The sequence below is a fragment of the Myxocyprinus asiaticus genome, chromosome 33 (genome assembly GCF_019703515.2).
Source record: "Myxocyprinus asiaticus isolate MX2 ecotype Aquarium Trade chromosome 33, UBuf_Myxa_2, whole genome shotgun sequence".
In the NCBI taxonomy this organism is placed as follows: Eukaryota; Metazoa; Chordata; class Actinopteri; order Cypriniformes; family Catostomidae; genus Myxocyprinus; species Myxocyprinus asiaticus.
This window is the reverse complement of record NC_059376.1, coordinates 16,613,477-16,626,122: the sequence shown is the minus strand read 5'-3', so window position 1 is coordinate 16,626,122 and position 12,646 is coordinate 16,613,477. Positions and strand designations below refer to the sequence as shown.

At 38.5% G+C, this 12,646-nt stretch overlaps 1 protein-coding gene across 3 annotated transcripts; it reads right to left on the bottom strand.

Annotated features, from left to right (window-relative positions):
- Positions 1–1,476: 1,476 nt before the first annotated feature.
- asphd2 (aspartate beta-hydroxylase domain containing 2) lies at positions 1,477–8,578 on the bottom strand. Of its 3 annotated transcripts, none has more exons than XM_051669603.1 (4): positions 8,226–8,578; positions 5,640–6,862; positions 4,996–5,109; positions 1,477–2,673 (listed from the first exon to the last, which is right to left on the bottom strand). In XM_051669603.1, exons 2-4 carry the CDS (start codon positions 6,526–6,528, stop codon positions 2,564–2,566), a joined length of 1,113 nt encoding a protein of 370 aa, XP_051525563.1. In that variant the 5' UTR covers positions 6,529–6,862; positions 8,226–8,578; the 3' UTR covers positions 1,477–2,563. The 3 variants fall into 3 exon arrangements, with proteins under 3 accessions (XP_051525563.1, XP_051525564.1, XP_051525565.1); XM_051669604.1 differs by lacking the exon at positions 8,226–8,578 and adding an exon at positions 7,554–7,760; XM_051669605.1 differs by lacking the exon at positions 8,226–8,578 and adding an exon at positions 6,977–7,538.
- Positions 8,579–12,646: the final 4,068 nt, after the last annotated feature.

Here is a 12,646-nt window from a genome sequence, read left to right as displayed (position 1 = left end):
TTGAACACGCTATTCCTCAGAGAGAGGATTGTTACACTGTGTTTGCTAAAGTGGAGCCAAGGTTTTACACAAGGAATAGAAGGCCATTCATATTCTCTGATTGTATAGCTGTTGTTTGGAACTGAATGTTAGATCTGCAACATCTGCTAAATGCTAACTAGAAAACAGATATGGACTGTAGGTGGACTGCATCAGTTGTTCATCTGCGGTTTCATTCATCTACTTTATCTCGCTCTCTCCTCCTTAATAGCAAAAGAGGTTAGTTATGTAAATCTCCAAAGCTGCAGTGTGATTATGACTGTGGTTTGCAACACCACCCTGCTATCTGCCACCCCCATATACAAATCTTCCAAATATACAACATGTTGCTTTAATGTTTAATGTCAGAAATCCCAGATATATTCATGAGAAGCAGATATCAAATGCTATCAAATCTCTCATGCACGCACACACACAACACACACACACACACACACACACACACACACACACACAGTTTCCCTGGGGCCTTTACTTTTATACTGAGATCATTTCAATTTATCCCCTTAATCAATCCCTCACACAAACATTTCTGCATTTTTACATTTTAATTTTTTTGTATGTTTAGGGTTAGTTCACCCAAAAATGAAAATTCTCTGATCATTTACTCACCCTCATGCCATCCCAGATGTGTATGACTGACTTTCTTCTGCAGAACACAAATTATGATTTTTAGAAAAATATTTCAGCTCTGCAGGTCCATACAATGCAAGTGAATGGGTGCCAAAAGTTTGACACTTCAAAAAGCACATAAAGGCAGCATAAAAGTAATCCATATGACTCCAGTGGTTAAATCCATGACTTCAGAAGTGATATGATAGTGATATGATGTGGGTGAGAAACAGATCAATATTTAAGTCCTTTTTGCTAGAAATTCTTCTCTCTGCCCAGTAGGGTGTGATATGCATGAAGACTGTGAATCAACAAAAACACAAGAAGAAGAATGTGAAAGTGGCGATTGAGCAGGGAGAATTTATAGTAAAAAATGACTTAAATATTGTTCTGTTTCTCATCCACACTTATCATATCGCTTCTAAAGACACTGATTTAATCACAAGAGTGTTATGGATTCCTATAATGTTGACTTGTGATTTTTGGAGACTCAAAAATTTGGCACCCATTTACTTGCATTGTATGGACCATAAGAGATTTTTCAAAAAATCATCATTTGTGTTCAGCAGATGAAAGAAGGCCATATACATCTAGGATCACATAAGTGTGAGTTAATGATGAGAGAATTTTCATTTTTGGGTGAATTATTCCTTTAAGCCATTTTCCTTATGGGACAATTTGGTCCTCACAATGTATGCAAAACCTGACCATTACTCACACATTCAGAAGCTAATTTGCATAAATACAAAAGCCCATTGTGTATGTTATGCAATGTGTGGAAATATTTAAATACAAAAAAATATCTGACAAAGGACAAACTGCATATGCCGCAAATCAATTCTTTATTAAATCTACAGAATTACTCATCCATGGCACATCATTGGAAACATGGAAGTAGGAACATCATCATAAAATTGATTTGCATCTCCAAAAGTCACACAATGATATAAAATGTCACTTCTCACGAAACTGTCTCAAAACGGTCTGTCGTCTTACAAAAGGAATGTGCCAATATCAATGCAACAACCACGAAAGCTCTGTTTACAAGCAGTACAACAAAGCACAATAAGGTTGAACCTAGCACATATAAACAGCCATAATATTGTTTTCTGAAAAATAACAAGCACTGTGTCCCACTGTTGTTGTACAGAAATACAAAGCGATTGATACGTGTTTTGATTTTATTGGAAAATTCAGGGTAGGAAAGAGTAAAGTGGAAAGCAGGCTGATTTGATGTGCTTTGTTTTCATCCTAACCGGAATGATCCGACCCTGGCTTAGGCATGGCAAAATAACTTGCCGCTAGTGCGTTTAATGGAGGTCATTTTACACGTTAGCTGGTAGTGCTTCCCTTCAAAAACTCTCTGCCATATATCTACGCAAGTTTGTTGTAAACATCAAATCCCATGTCAATGCAGCTTATGTCGTTTTACGACTGTTTATGTGAGCCTGACTTCAGTAAAAATGTACAGACCAAACATTGTACTGTGCTTCCTATACAATACTACCTGGCTATAGCAACCAGAGTTGGAAAAAAAAAGTGCATTTCCATGTGCGTTTGACTGTCAATGCTTTAGGTGAAATTACACTCATTGGGTATAACAAGACCCTGCATATTGCAGCTAACCCGCAGGGAGATTCAAGGGCTTCGTCTCAAGCAACGGTCACGCAAAGGTTTTTGCTAAGGTTAGACTTCAAGTGGTCTGTAAACATTGAAAATGTCCTATAGTGATGGTACATCAAAGTCTCTACTTTAGGGAAAGTTGTATACTAGAAAGGTACATTTACTAGAGAAAGTAAGCAATGTGCTTATCACCATAATCTTTCCCATTACACTCAATTGAACTTTGCATTTATCGCATTTCCCATGTTGTTTTTCAAAAGAAATCTTTTTTTCTCCCTCCCACTTTCTCTCAGCGTCCAGGGGTGAAGATGTAGTCCAGTGCCTGTCTTTCAGCTGCTGCCACATTTGGATGCCAGAGGTCCACCATGAATACAACTCTTGGACCATCTTCTGCAGAACCTGAGCAAACAAACATATGTGTAATTTGTGAAGTCAATGGTAAATACCAACAAGTTCACTTTCTGAACTAAATGTGAGTGGTGCTTTCCTGTAATGGCGCTTAATAAGCGATTAAAGGAATAGTTTACCCCAAAATGATCATTCTCTCATAATTTACACCCCTTCATGCCCTGTCAAACCCATATGACTTCCTTTCTTCTGCAGAACAAAAAGATATTTTGGAGAATGTCTGAGGTGTTTTATACATGCAATTCAAATCAATGGGGATCAAAACTTTCAAGCTCTCACAAGGAAGCGTGTGAACAATGTGTGTGATGCGCGAGTGAATAAGGACTTGAATTTTGGTTTGTTTCTCACCCTAAGCCATCGTATAGTTTCAGAAGACATGGATTATACCAATTGAATCAGATGGATTCATTTTATGCTGCCTGTTGTCCTTTTTGGAGCTTGAAAATTTTGTATGGAAAAAAAACACCTCAGACATTCTTCAACATATCTTGGTTTGTGTGCCGCAGAAGAAATAAAGACATACAAGTTTGAGATGGTATGAGGGTAAGTAAATGAGAATTATCATTTCAAGTGAAAAATGAACATTCTCTCATTTCCTCACCCTCATGTCATCCGAGATGTGTGAATTTCTTTCTTCTGCAGAACACAAACTAAGAGTTTTAGAATCATATTTCAGCACTGTAGGTCCATACAAAGCAAGTGCATTTGTGACCAGAACTTTGAAGCTCCAAAAAGCACATAAAGGCAGCATAAAATTAATGCATACGACTCCAGTGATTATTAAAAAGGGAACACATATCTTGTTCCAATAACAAGATTTATTTCCCATAATATGTTGTTTAAACATTGATCCCACTCCGACTGACATTTGTTTTTGATATATACATTCAGAGTTGGTTTCAGATCTGTGGAAGGTATAGGACATTTTACTGGTTCAGTAGATAGTGCTTCTCTGGCAGCTCTGTCTGCTTGTTCATTACCAGAGATTCCTGAGTGTCCAGGTACACAGCAAAAAATAATATTTAAACTCTTTGCTTCAAGAGATGACAGTTTGATTAAAATCTTCACGATTGTTGGTTGATCAGTTTTAGTAGCTTTCAATGCTTCAAGCCATGATTTTGAATCAGTTATTATTAAAAAAAGTTTTTGTGGAGCAGTCTCAATAAACTTCAGTGCCAGTAGTAGAGCGTTTGACTCTGCAGTGAAAACTGAACTTTGGTCGGCGATGCAGATACCCTGACACAGTTGGTTTGTTGCAAAAGCTGCCACCACTTTATTTCCAGATTTAGATCCATCTGTGTATATTGGGATATGTTGTGGGTATACTGCTCTTATGTCCAGAAATTGTTGATGGAAATCATTCGGATGCGTTTTGGATTTTTGGTTCCTTGTTAAATCCAGATGGATTTGAGGCTATTTGAGATCCCATGGAGGAATTTTGCATTAATGTATCTGTTCCAAACTGTTTAGATCCACTTTCAGATTCTCCAGATGGGTTTTTATACATAGGCCAAATGGACGAATGAAACTTGTTTTTGTTTTCATATATTGTTGAATACTGAAGTGGGAAAACTGCTGAATAGGCTGGGTTTTCTTTATTTGTTTTAAGTTTGGTTGCATATTGTAAGGCCAACATTAGGCATCTGATTTCCAAGGAAGGTTCATTGGCTTCTGCATAGAGACTTTGGATTGGTGATGTTCTGTAGCCTCCCAAAGCTAGTCGTATACCTTGGTGGTGTACAGTGTCCAAAAGTCGTATGTATGACTTCCTAGCTGATCCATAAATTATACTTCCATAGTCCAGCTTTGAGCGTACCATGGTTCTGTACAAGTTCATGAGAGTTGAGCTGTCTGCTCCCTATTTGTTTTTGGATAAAACCTTTAAAACATTCATAGCTTTAAAACATTTATTTTTTAGTGATTTAATGTGAGGAATAAAAGACAGTTTGTTGTTAAAAGTGATACCAAGAAACCTGTTCTCTTTAACAACTTTAATGGGGACTCTCAATAAACAGTTCTGGTTCATTGTGTAGCGAATGAAGCCAACAGAAATGCATACAGATGGTTTTTGTTTGTGAGAACTTGAAACCGTTCTGTGTTGACCAGGAGTGCATTTTGTTTATCTTCAATTTGATTTTTCGCTCGATAGTATTCATATACTTGCTCTTGTAGCAAGTATTCATGTACTTGCTCTTTTTCAAGAAAAAGAGTCAAAATTATTTTTGTGACAATCAACATTATGCCACAAATGCTATGGATTGAACCTGGAATATTCCTTTGAATAATTGTAATGAATCATAATTTCTCTCTCACCATCATGAAATGCAGTGTGAAGAAAAGAGTCATCGAACAGCAGGCAGCTTCCCTTAGACCAACACTGCGGCTCTCCACCAACTATCAATTCACAACCAGAGGGCACCTTCAGTCCTGCACACACAGAGAAAATGTCTATACATTAAACAGGCACTTAGACACTTACACATACTGTATATTGCTGCTCTCACATACTATATATATGGCACATACACTACCAGTCAAAAGTTCTTGTCACACTTGAGAGAATTTATGTTACTCATGATCTTAAAAACCTTTTGAGCTAAAGACTTGTGCTTAAATGCAAGAAATTACTTTGAGACAAATATACTGCTACTTGTGTCACATTTTCTTTTTTTGGAACAGAAAGTAAAGGAAAAGCAGTCAAAAAGTGCCAATCATACATATGAACTCCTTCAATATGGTTTTAAAAGCATGCTAGGCCCTTATGGAGTTGGTTTAGACAATGAGTGTGCAAAGCTGTTATCTAAGCAAATCGTATCTCTTTTTTTATCCCATACTTCCAATTGTTATTTCACAGGTTTGATTGCTTCCCAATTATTTTAAAATATGGAAAACAATAAATAATGAGTAGGTATGTCCAAACATTTTGACTGGTAGTGTACATACTGAATATATCTTACCAAGGTGGCATCGCAGGCGTACGTTGGTTGGACCGTAGTGCTCAGTGATGGTGGCTCCGGGGCTGATCACTGAGAAGCAGGCATTGCCAAACACATTATTAGCAATAAAGGTACGGAGTTGCCCAAGCACCCTCCATGTCCTTGGACAACGTCTGGCATTCAGCACCATCGGAGTGCCCTGGTTCACCAAATAGAAGGTCCACCACTGGCCTCGAGGTGTGCTGTTAACCTTCCAGCCAGGTGGAATTGAAGAGCCGGTTCGATTTGACGGCAGCCGGTACACGCTCTCAAATTCAGCCAGCAATGCAGGGAAACTTCTCTCCAGAAGCTCCACATCGTGCTTCTGTGCCTCTCGTGAGAAGAAGGGAGCAGAGGGAAGATCTGGCAGGAAAAAGACCTCCGGTTTCTGGATGGAGGGGCGGCTGCAGAGCAGGTAGCGCCCCTGCTCGCGCACACCCTTGTGCACACGACCCATGCCGGCCCAGGTGTAGCGTTTGGCGTACTCCTGCAGGCTGTGGTAGAGCCGCTGGTTCAGCCCCTCTCCGGGCTTGGCGCAACGGAAGCACTCGGGTGACTGGCAGTAGACGAAGCCGTTAAGTTCTTCCTCACTGACTCCGCTTCCTCCGCTGGCCTTACGGAGTTTCAGTGAGCCTCCACGGCCCGAGAGGTCCGTGGCTAGAACTCCGCCGGGCACGGCACTGCCTCGGTGCTCTGGAGTGAAGCCGCCATGAAGCGAAGGTGCAGCATGCTCGCATCCCACGCGGTAGCAGTACCAGATAAACAGAAGGGCGAGACAAAGAGCAGTGCCCAGGGCGCTGGATTCACACTCCCGTACTGACTGCATGCCACCTGCCACCAACTCCCTCATTCGCTCTAAAGACCATTCCATCCCTATGAGTGGTTTACAGTGGCTGATGCGGAGTGTCTCGTTGTTGGACTGTGCATTGGAGGGCTTGATTTGGTATTTCAATGAGGCATTACAGCCTTTGCCTAACTTTTAATTGCCCTTTTTGCTTGAAGCACCTCAGCTCCATTTTCATCGTGCCACGTCATCAAAGAGATCATGTGGTGACCGCTTTGGTTAATGCAAACACGCTTTCCGTTATCCGTTTTATTGCATTTGGAAATGTTGACACTGACAGTGTGCCGCTGTGCGATACCTCATCTGCTCCTCTCCTCCTCATGCAGACAAATACAGAGAGACACTGTGCATCCCAGGGCACCTAGGAGACAGATAGAAGGAGAATGATACAAGATAAAGTAGATATAAAGGACATTTCATGATGAGACAAAGCAGAAAATATCAGTACGACATCACAGTGCAAACCGCATCACACCTGCCTTGACAGCCCGGTTTGACCACATGATCATTTCGGTATACCACCCACACACATTCCGGCTTATTCCTCCCCTCCCCACGCTCACATCCACACACCCAGCACTGATAGAGACCGCAGCACACACAGGCTCTGCATTTGAAATTCAGCTTTTGCAACACACCTCCTCCGCACTGCACTTGTAAAATCATGAGTCATGGGAGAATTCAAAGCCATACAAATACACAAGCATGCAGATAACAAACCACAACCACAGACAAGGATATATTAACAAATCTACATGAACACACTTGACTCTAGAGCCCAAAAGCCAGACATACAAAAACAACTACTGATATATTTAGATGCTTAAGATGGAATGCATCCGGACAGGCCAAATGTTTATAGGCTACCACAATCTCATGGCGGCTGTCAACAAACACAGATGGAATTTACAAGAGAGTATAGCAGGGGAACGAGTACAGTTCTAGCCAAACACATAGCACAAAGAGGAATCCCAGCCACCCAACGCAACATGCAAAGAGACGAGTATTCCGATGCACAAATGAGATCGAGAGACGCCTATTCAACTGCTTACCGATTGCGTCGGCACTTGTTTTCTGACAGATTTGCAGCGTCTGTTTTCCCTGCCTCTATACTTCTCTCTCAGACACCTCCCTTTCGCCCTAGTGCCCTTATGCCCGTAAAACACTATCAGGCGACGTCCCTAATGCCGAAGGCAGCCAGGCAGAAAACAACATGACAGATGTCCGACGTCTCGGTGAATTCTGGGCGTTTAAGTAACAAAGGTGCATAACTGACTTGTAAATACACAATTAAGAGAGTACTTGCGTTAAAAAGAGCTAGACACCGGTCGACGAATGGCAGAGAGAGGTTTTCGCAGGATTCTCGAGACGCGTTTTTAAAAGTTGGACTTCTTCAACGTGACAACGCGTCTTAAAAACGCGGCGCGCCTGTGCGCGAGGTTGAAAAAAACAGCGAGACGCTTCCGTCTAGTTCATGTTTACATAGGAAAACATTTAAAACGGCGCGGAGGACGTGAAAACGTGTTCGGCCCCTAAAAATCTACTGCTTCTACTAACAACATCAACGCAGATGATAATATTAATAATAATAATAATAATAATAACCATAATAAAAATAGTAATGCTGTTTTTACATTAATTTTAATTGCTTTTAAAAGCGATATTTCCTTTGAGGCTTACTGGTGCATGCCAGTGTCGTAAGCCGCAGAGATCCGCACACCCACCTGTACCGCTGCTGCTCACGTAGCATCTCACTCAGCGGTTGTAAAAGTAAACACCGCAGTGCTACAAGACCAAACTTATCACGGACTAATCAGATAGGGAGGGAACAGGATACATCCCATTTGAACACTTCTGCCACGTGGTTCTCAGCTTTGCTCTCACAATGCGCATTATTTCCTTAAAAACATTAGTACTAACAAGTGACACCCCAGGTTGCCTACAATTCCTATAATGCATTGCACGGCACATCGTCAACTTCCTCTGCAGCCGTCATCATGAGAGTTTAGAACGAGTCACTACAAAGAAAATAACAAAAGTAACGCCGTGGCTCGTTTATGGTCTAATTGGAGACTTCGTTTTGATACTTTGTTTCTAGTCGTCTTTGTCGGTTTAACCAAAATTTGATTGGTTTCAACTTTAGCTTTGCTAGTTGTCTAGTTAAGATGAAGTGTTTAGCGTGTAACTAATCGATTAAAAAAAATGAAAGGCCTGCTGTCGTATGAATTAAAGCTGCCACATTACACAATACTACAATACCAGTGGAAAATAAAAAGACTGACAGTGACATGTGAAACTTGCCTTCGGGTGTAACACACGCGCGCGCACGAACAGCCTCCTGCTGTGTTGCTGTAGGCAGGAGAGACTCTATTCATTTTAAGCTCCTCCTCTTTTCTCTCCAGCCCTGTGAAACCTCATATCATCTAACTTTGAAAAGCGGATGTTCAGTCTTGAAAGTTATGTTGAAGTCAACTGATGGTAAAATAATAAATAAATAAATAATAGACAAATTAATAGCTGAGTAGAAGTACATTTGCAATACAATTTTGCTTGTCATAATCATCAAATGTTATCATAATATTGTCCATATCTGGATTCAGTCTCCTGGTAGCCTATTTTGAGATCTGAAGTCATAGAAATATTTTCTATTTTATGTCTCATTTTATCCTGTTTTTAAGTAAATAGGCAGAATACGTGTAAACTGGATACTTCTGTTTTTTTTTTTTTTTTTTTTTTTTTTTTTTTGTTTTTTTTTTTTTTTTGTTTGTTTTTTTAACAGGGTATATCTCTTCCTCTTTGCTGTAATTTTTAGCAAGCCAATGACAGAATATCAGAAAGTGTGCACTTTAGCCAAATGCACATATATGGGTTCATATAGACAAGTATGTTATAAATAATCTTTTACAAACGTATTTTCTCAAATGCATTCTTAATTAGGTGTAGACTAGATGAAGTGTCGGCTAGACCAGTCAATAAAAAGAATAAAGTTCCCTTTTCACAATTCTGTTGTTAATATGTAATACATTTAAATACATCCTCTTAAATCATGGTTATCAATCTGATGAAATGGTTATCAATTTGATTTAACAATTATTATTATTATTTTTTAATATAAAAAACAAAAACAATAGAATAGAATTCACAATAGAATTTCAGACAGTTCATTCTGAGTGGAGCTTACCAATAAATATATAAATAAATACATTAAAAAAGAAGAAGAAAGAAAAAATAGTCTTGCAATTTTTAGTAACATGGCAGTTTTTTTGAGGAGGCAGCTTATATCAATGCAAATGTTCCTGTCTTTTCGATGTTATTTTCAGGATTTTTCACAAGATGTCAAATTGAAAATAAAAGCGAAAAACAAAAAACAAAAAACATGGAAATGTATTTTGTACTGTAATGGGTTGGAGAATATAGTAATGAATGGATTTTCAGAGGTACCTCTATATTCTTGCCCTTTTTAGGGTGAAAAAAGAGAGCAAAATTCGTGGTTACAGTAAGGCACTTACAATTGAAGTAAATTAGAAAAATTATATTAACAGATAAAATATTTTCATCTTGTGGCTATACTTTTGAAACAATGTGTTATTTTAAAGTTAATGGACTGGCCCCATTCACTTCCATTGTAAATGCCTTACTGTAACCATGAATTTTGAGGGACGAGTCGAAATTATTTTTTGTCATAATCAACAGTATGCCACAAATGCTGTCAATTAAGCTTAACTTGTATGTACATTTCTTTAACACAGAAGCCTATGATAAATCTGACACTAAAGAGACATTCCACAATGTGACTAATAATTTGTCATTAAAAATTAAATAATAAAAAAAAAAATAGTTAGAGTGACTCCCAGTTTAATATGGAGTTGTGAGATGTTTTCCTAGGGATAGGTATGCATCAGAATGTGATTCCATCCATAACTCGGCATCAGGGGTGAGGGGTGATGTAGCCAATTTGTTAAAGATGTGGTGGTAACTGAGAGGTTGTAAGTTCAAACCTCTATAGGGGAGCACCATGAACAAAACGCCCTGAGTAAGGAAACAGCTTGCTTAGGGGAGACAGTCTCTGTAGTAAGGGAACTGTTAACATTTCCCCTGGTACAGTCCGCTAAATCAGGGGTTTTTAAACTTTTTAATGTCAAGCACCCCCAAATATGATGACCCCCTTCCTAAAATATGCAGTCAGTTTTATATTTTCATGTATAATTATTGTTCCATACTGTGTAATACTGAGAAAAATAGCAACTGTGCTATTATATGGTCTTTGTGAAATCAATTAAAAATTGTATTTTATTTTGTTACTTAAGCAAAAACATATTAAATTAAATTACAATATTATCTGGAAAATATTTACTTTGTATTAAGTTGACAGCGCATCTTTTAGAGAATAAAATAACTTTTAACACAGTTGGTGCTAAAAATGAACATGTTCAACATATTTAATTAATATCTAAAATTAACAAGTCAACTTTGATTTAAAAAGTTATATTTAGTCAAATATTCTTTATAAATTGAATGCAGACCCCTGTGGGTCCCCGGACCCCAGTTTGAAAACCCCTGCAAAATAACTTAGTAGTAGCATCAACAGGGGCGTAGCAGCCGCGGAGGACGTGGGGGACATGTCCCCCGCACTCTTTAAAAAGGTGATTTTTGTCCCCCGCACTTTTCCAAGCTAAACTCATACTGAGTCCAAATGGTGGATTTGTATACAGTATTCTTTGCGTTTTGTTACTGTGGGCTGGTTGAGCGACCATCCAGCCAATCACAGGTGAGTTTCATGAGCCGAAACAACTCTTATGCAATAGGCCGTCAGTCAGACAGTCTAATCAGCGTGGCTCTGTTCATTTCTACAAAGTTCCTTTCAACAATGCTCATTTATCCATGTTTTTTATCAGCATTGATGTTGATCTAAATTAATAATTTAGAGATGAGGAATACACAAACAATAGTTATTTATCGGCATATCGTTCTTGATTGGCAGCATTACGTGAAATGCACTGCAGAAAAAACAAAGGACAGTCCTTCTTTTAAGCACACATTGTAAGTGCCGTTTATATCAGTGCACGAGTCTTCATTAATATATATTATATATAATAATATATTATATTCGTGAGGTCATAGTTTGATCGGTTGTTTTTGGCAATTTAAGCAGATTACTAGATCTGTGTTAAATATGTAAAGCTATTTTTAATATCAGCTCCTGTTTTTTACCTCAATGCTGGTGTGCAAACTGTAGAATAAAAGATAGATCTGCTCTGTTCTTAGCACACTTAGGCATTTTACTGAAGGGAATATGTAGACACGCTTTTTTATACATGAAAGCGTACGGACGTTATTGAAACACATTATAATTATTATAAGACTATTATTGTTGTCTTTTGATAAAAGTCATGCTCAGCAGCTCACAAACTGTAGGGAAATGATAGATTTGCTTTGTTCTTATAATGCATAAAACCTCAACTAAAGTCTCTTTGTAGGTCTGTAGACATACACATTTTAAAGGATTAAAATTTTCTTTTGATCATTGATTCAGTGACTAACTCATTTCACACAGGACACTCATTTGTCACCACCTTCTGGCATCACCAGAAATGGTCACTGATTCATTAAATGGATCTGAACGAATTTTGGTGAACATAGTCAAAATACTCGAGCCACTTGGATACATTTAAATCCCACAATGCACAAGCACAATTGTCATGATTATAACTGATTAAATAATTTATTCAAGGACCAGCTTGTGCTCAGTCTTTTATTGTCATGAGTGAAACAGAAGCAAGTGCTCCACAAGATGTCCTTTAATTTTTCAGCTAATTTTGCAATTATTTTGCAATACTTAAATCTTTAAAATGCTAGAAATATTAAAAGTAAATAATACGTATATATTAATATAACACTTATACTTATATATTAATATATTCTGTAATATTAATACTGCACTGTATGTGTTGGGTCTGTGCCAGCCACCTACTAACAGTTGTGTCCCCACCCCACACACACACACGACACACTTTTAAAATGACTGCTACGCCCCTGAGCATCCTCTTACAACAGCACTTTAGCAATCCTGTTTAGAAACGACCTCTACACCTTGATAATTCGCTTAATTAGGCGTTCACACACTCTGAAAGGGGAGGGCTGATTG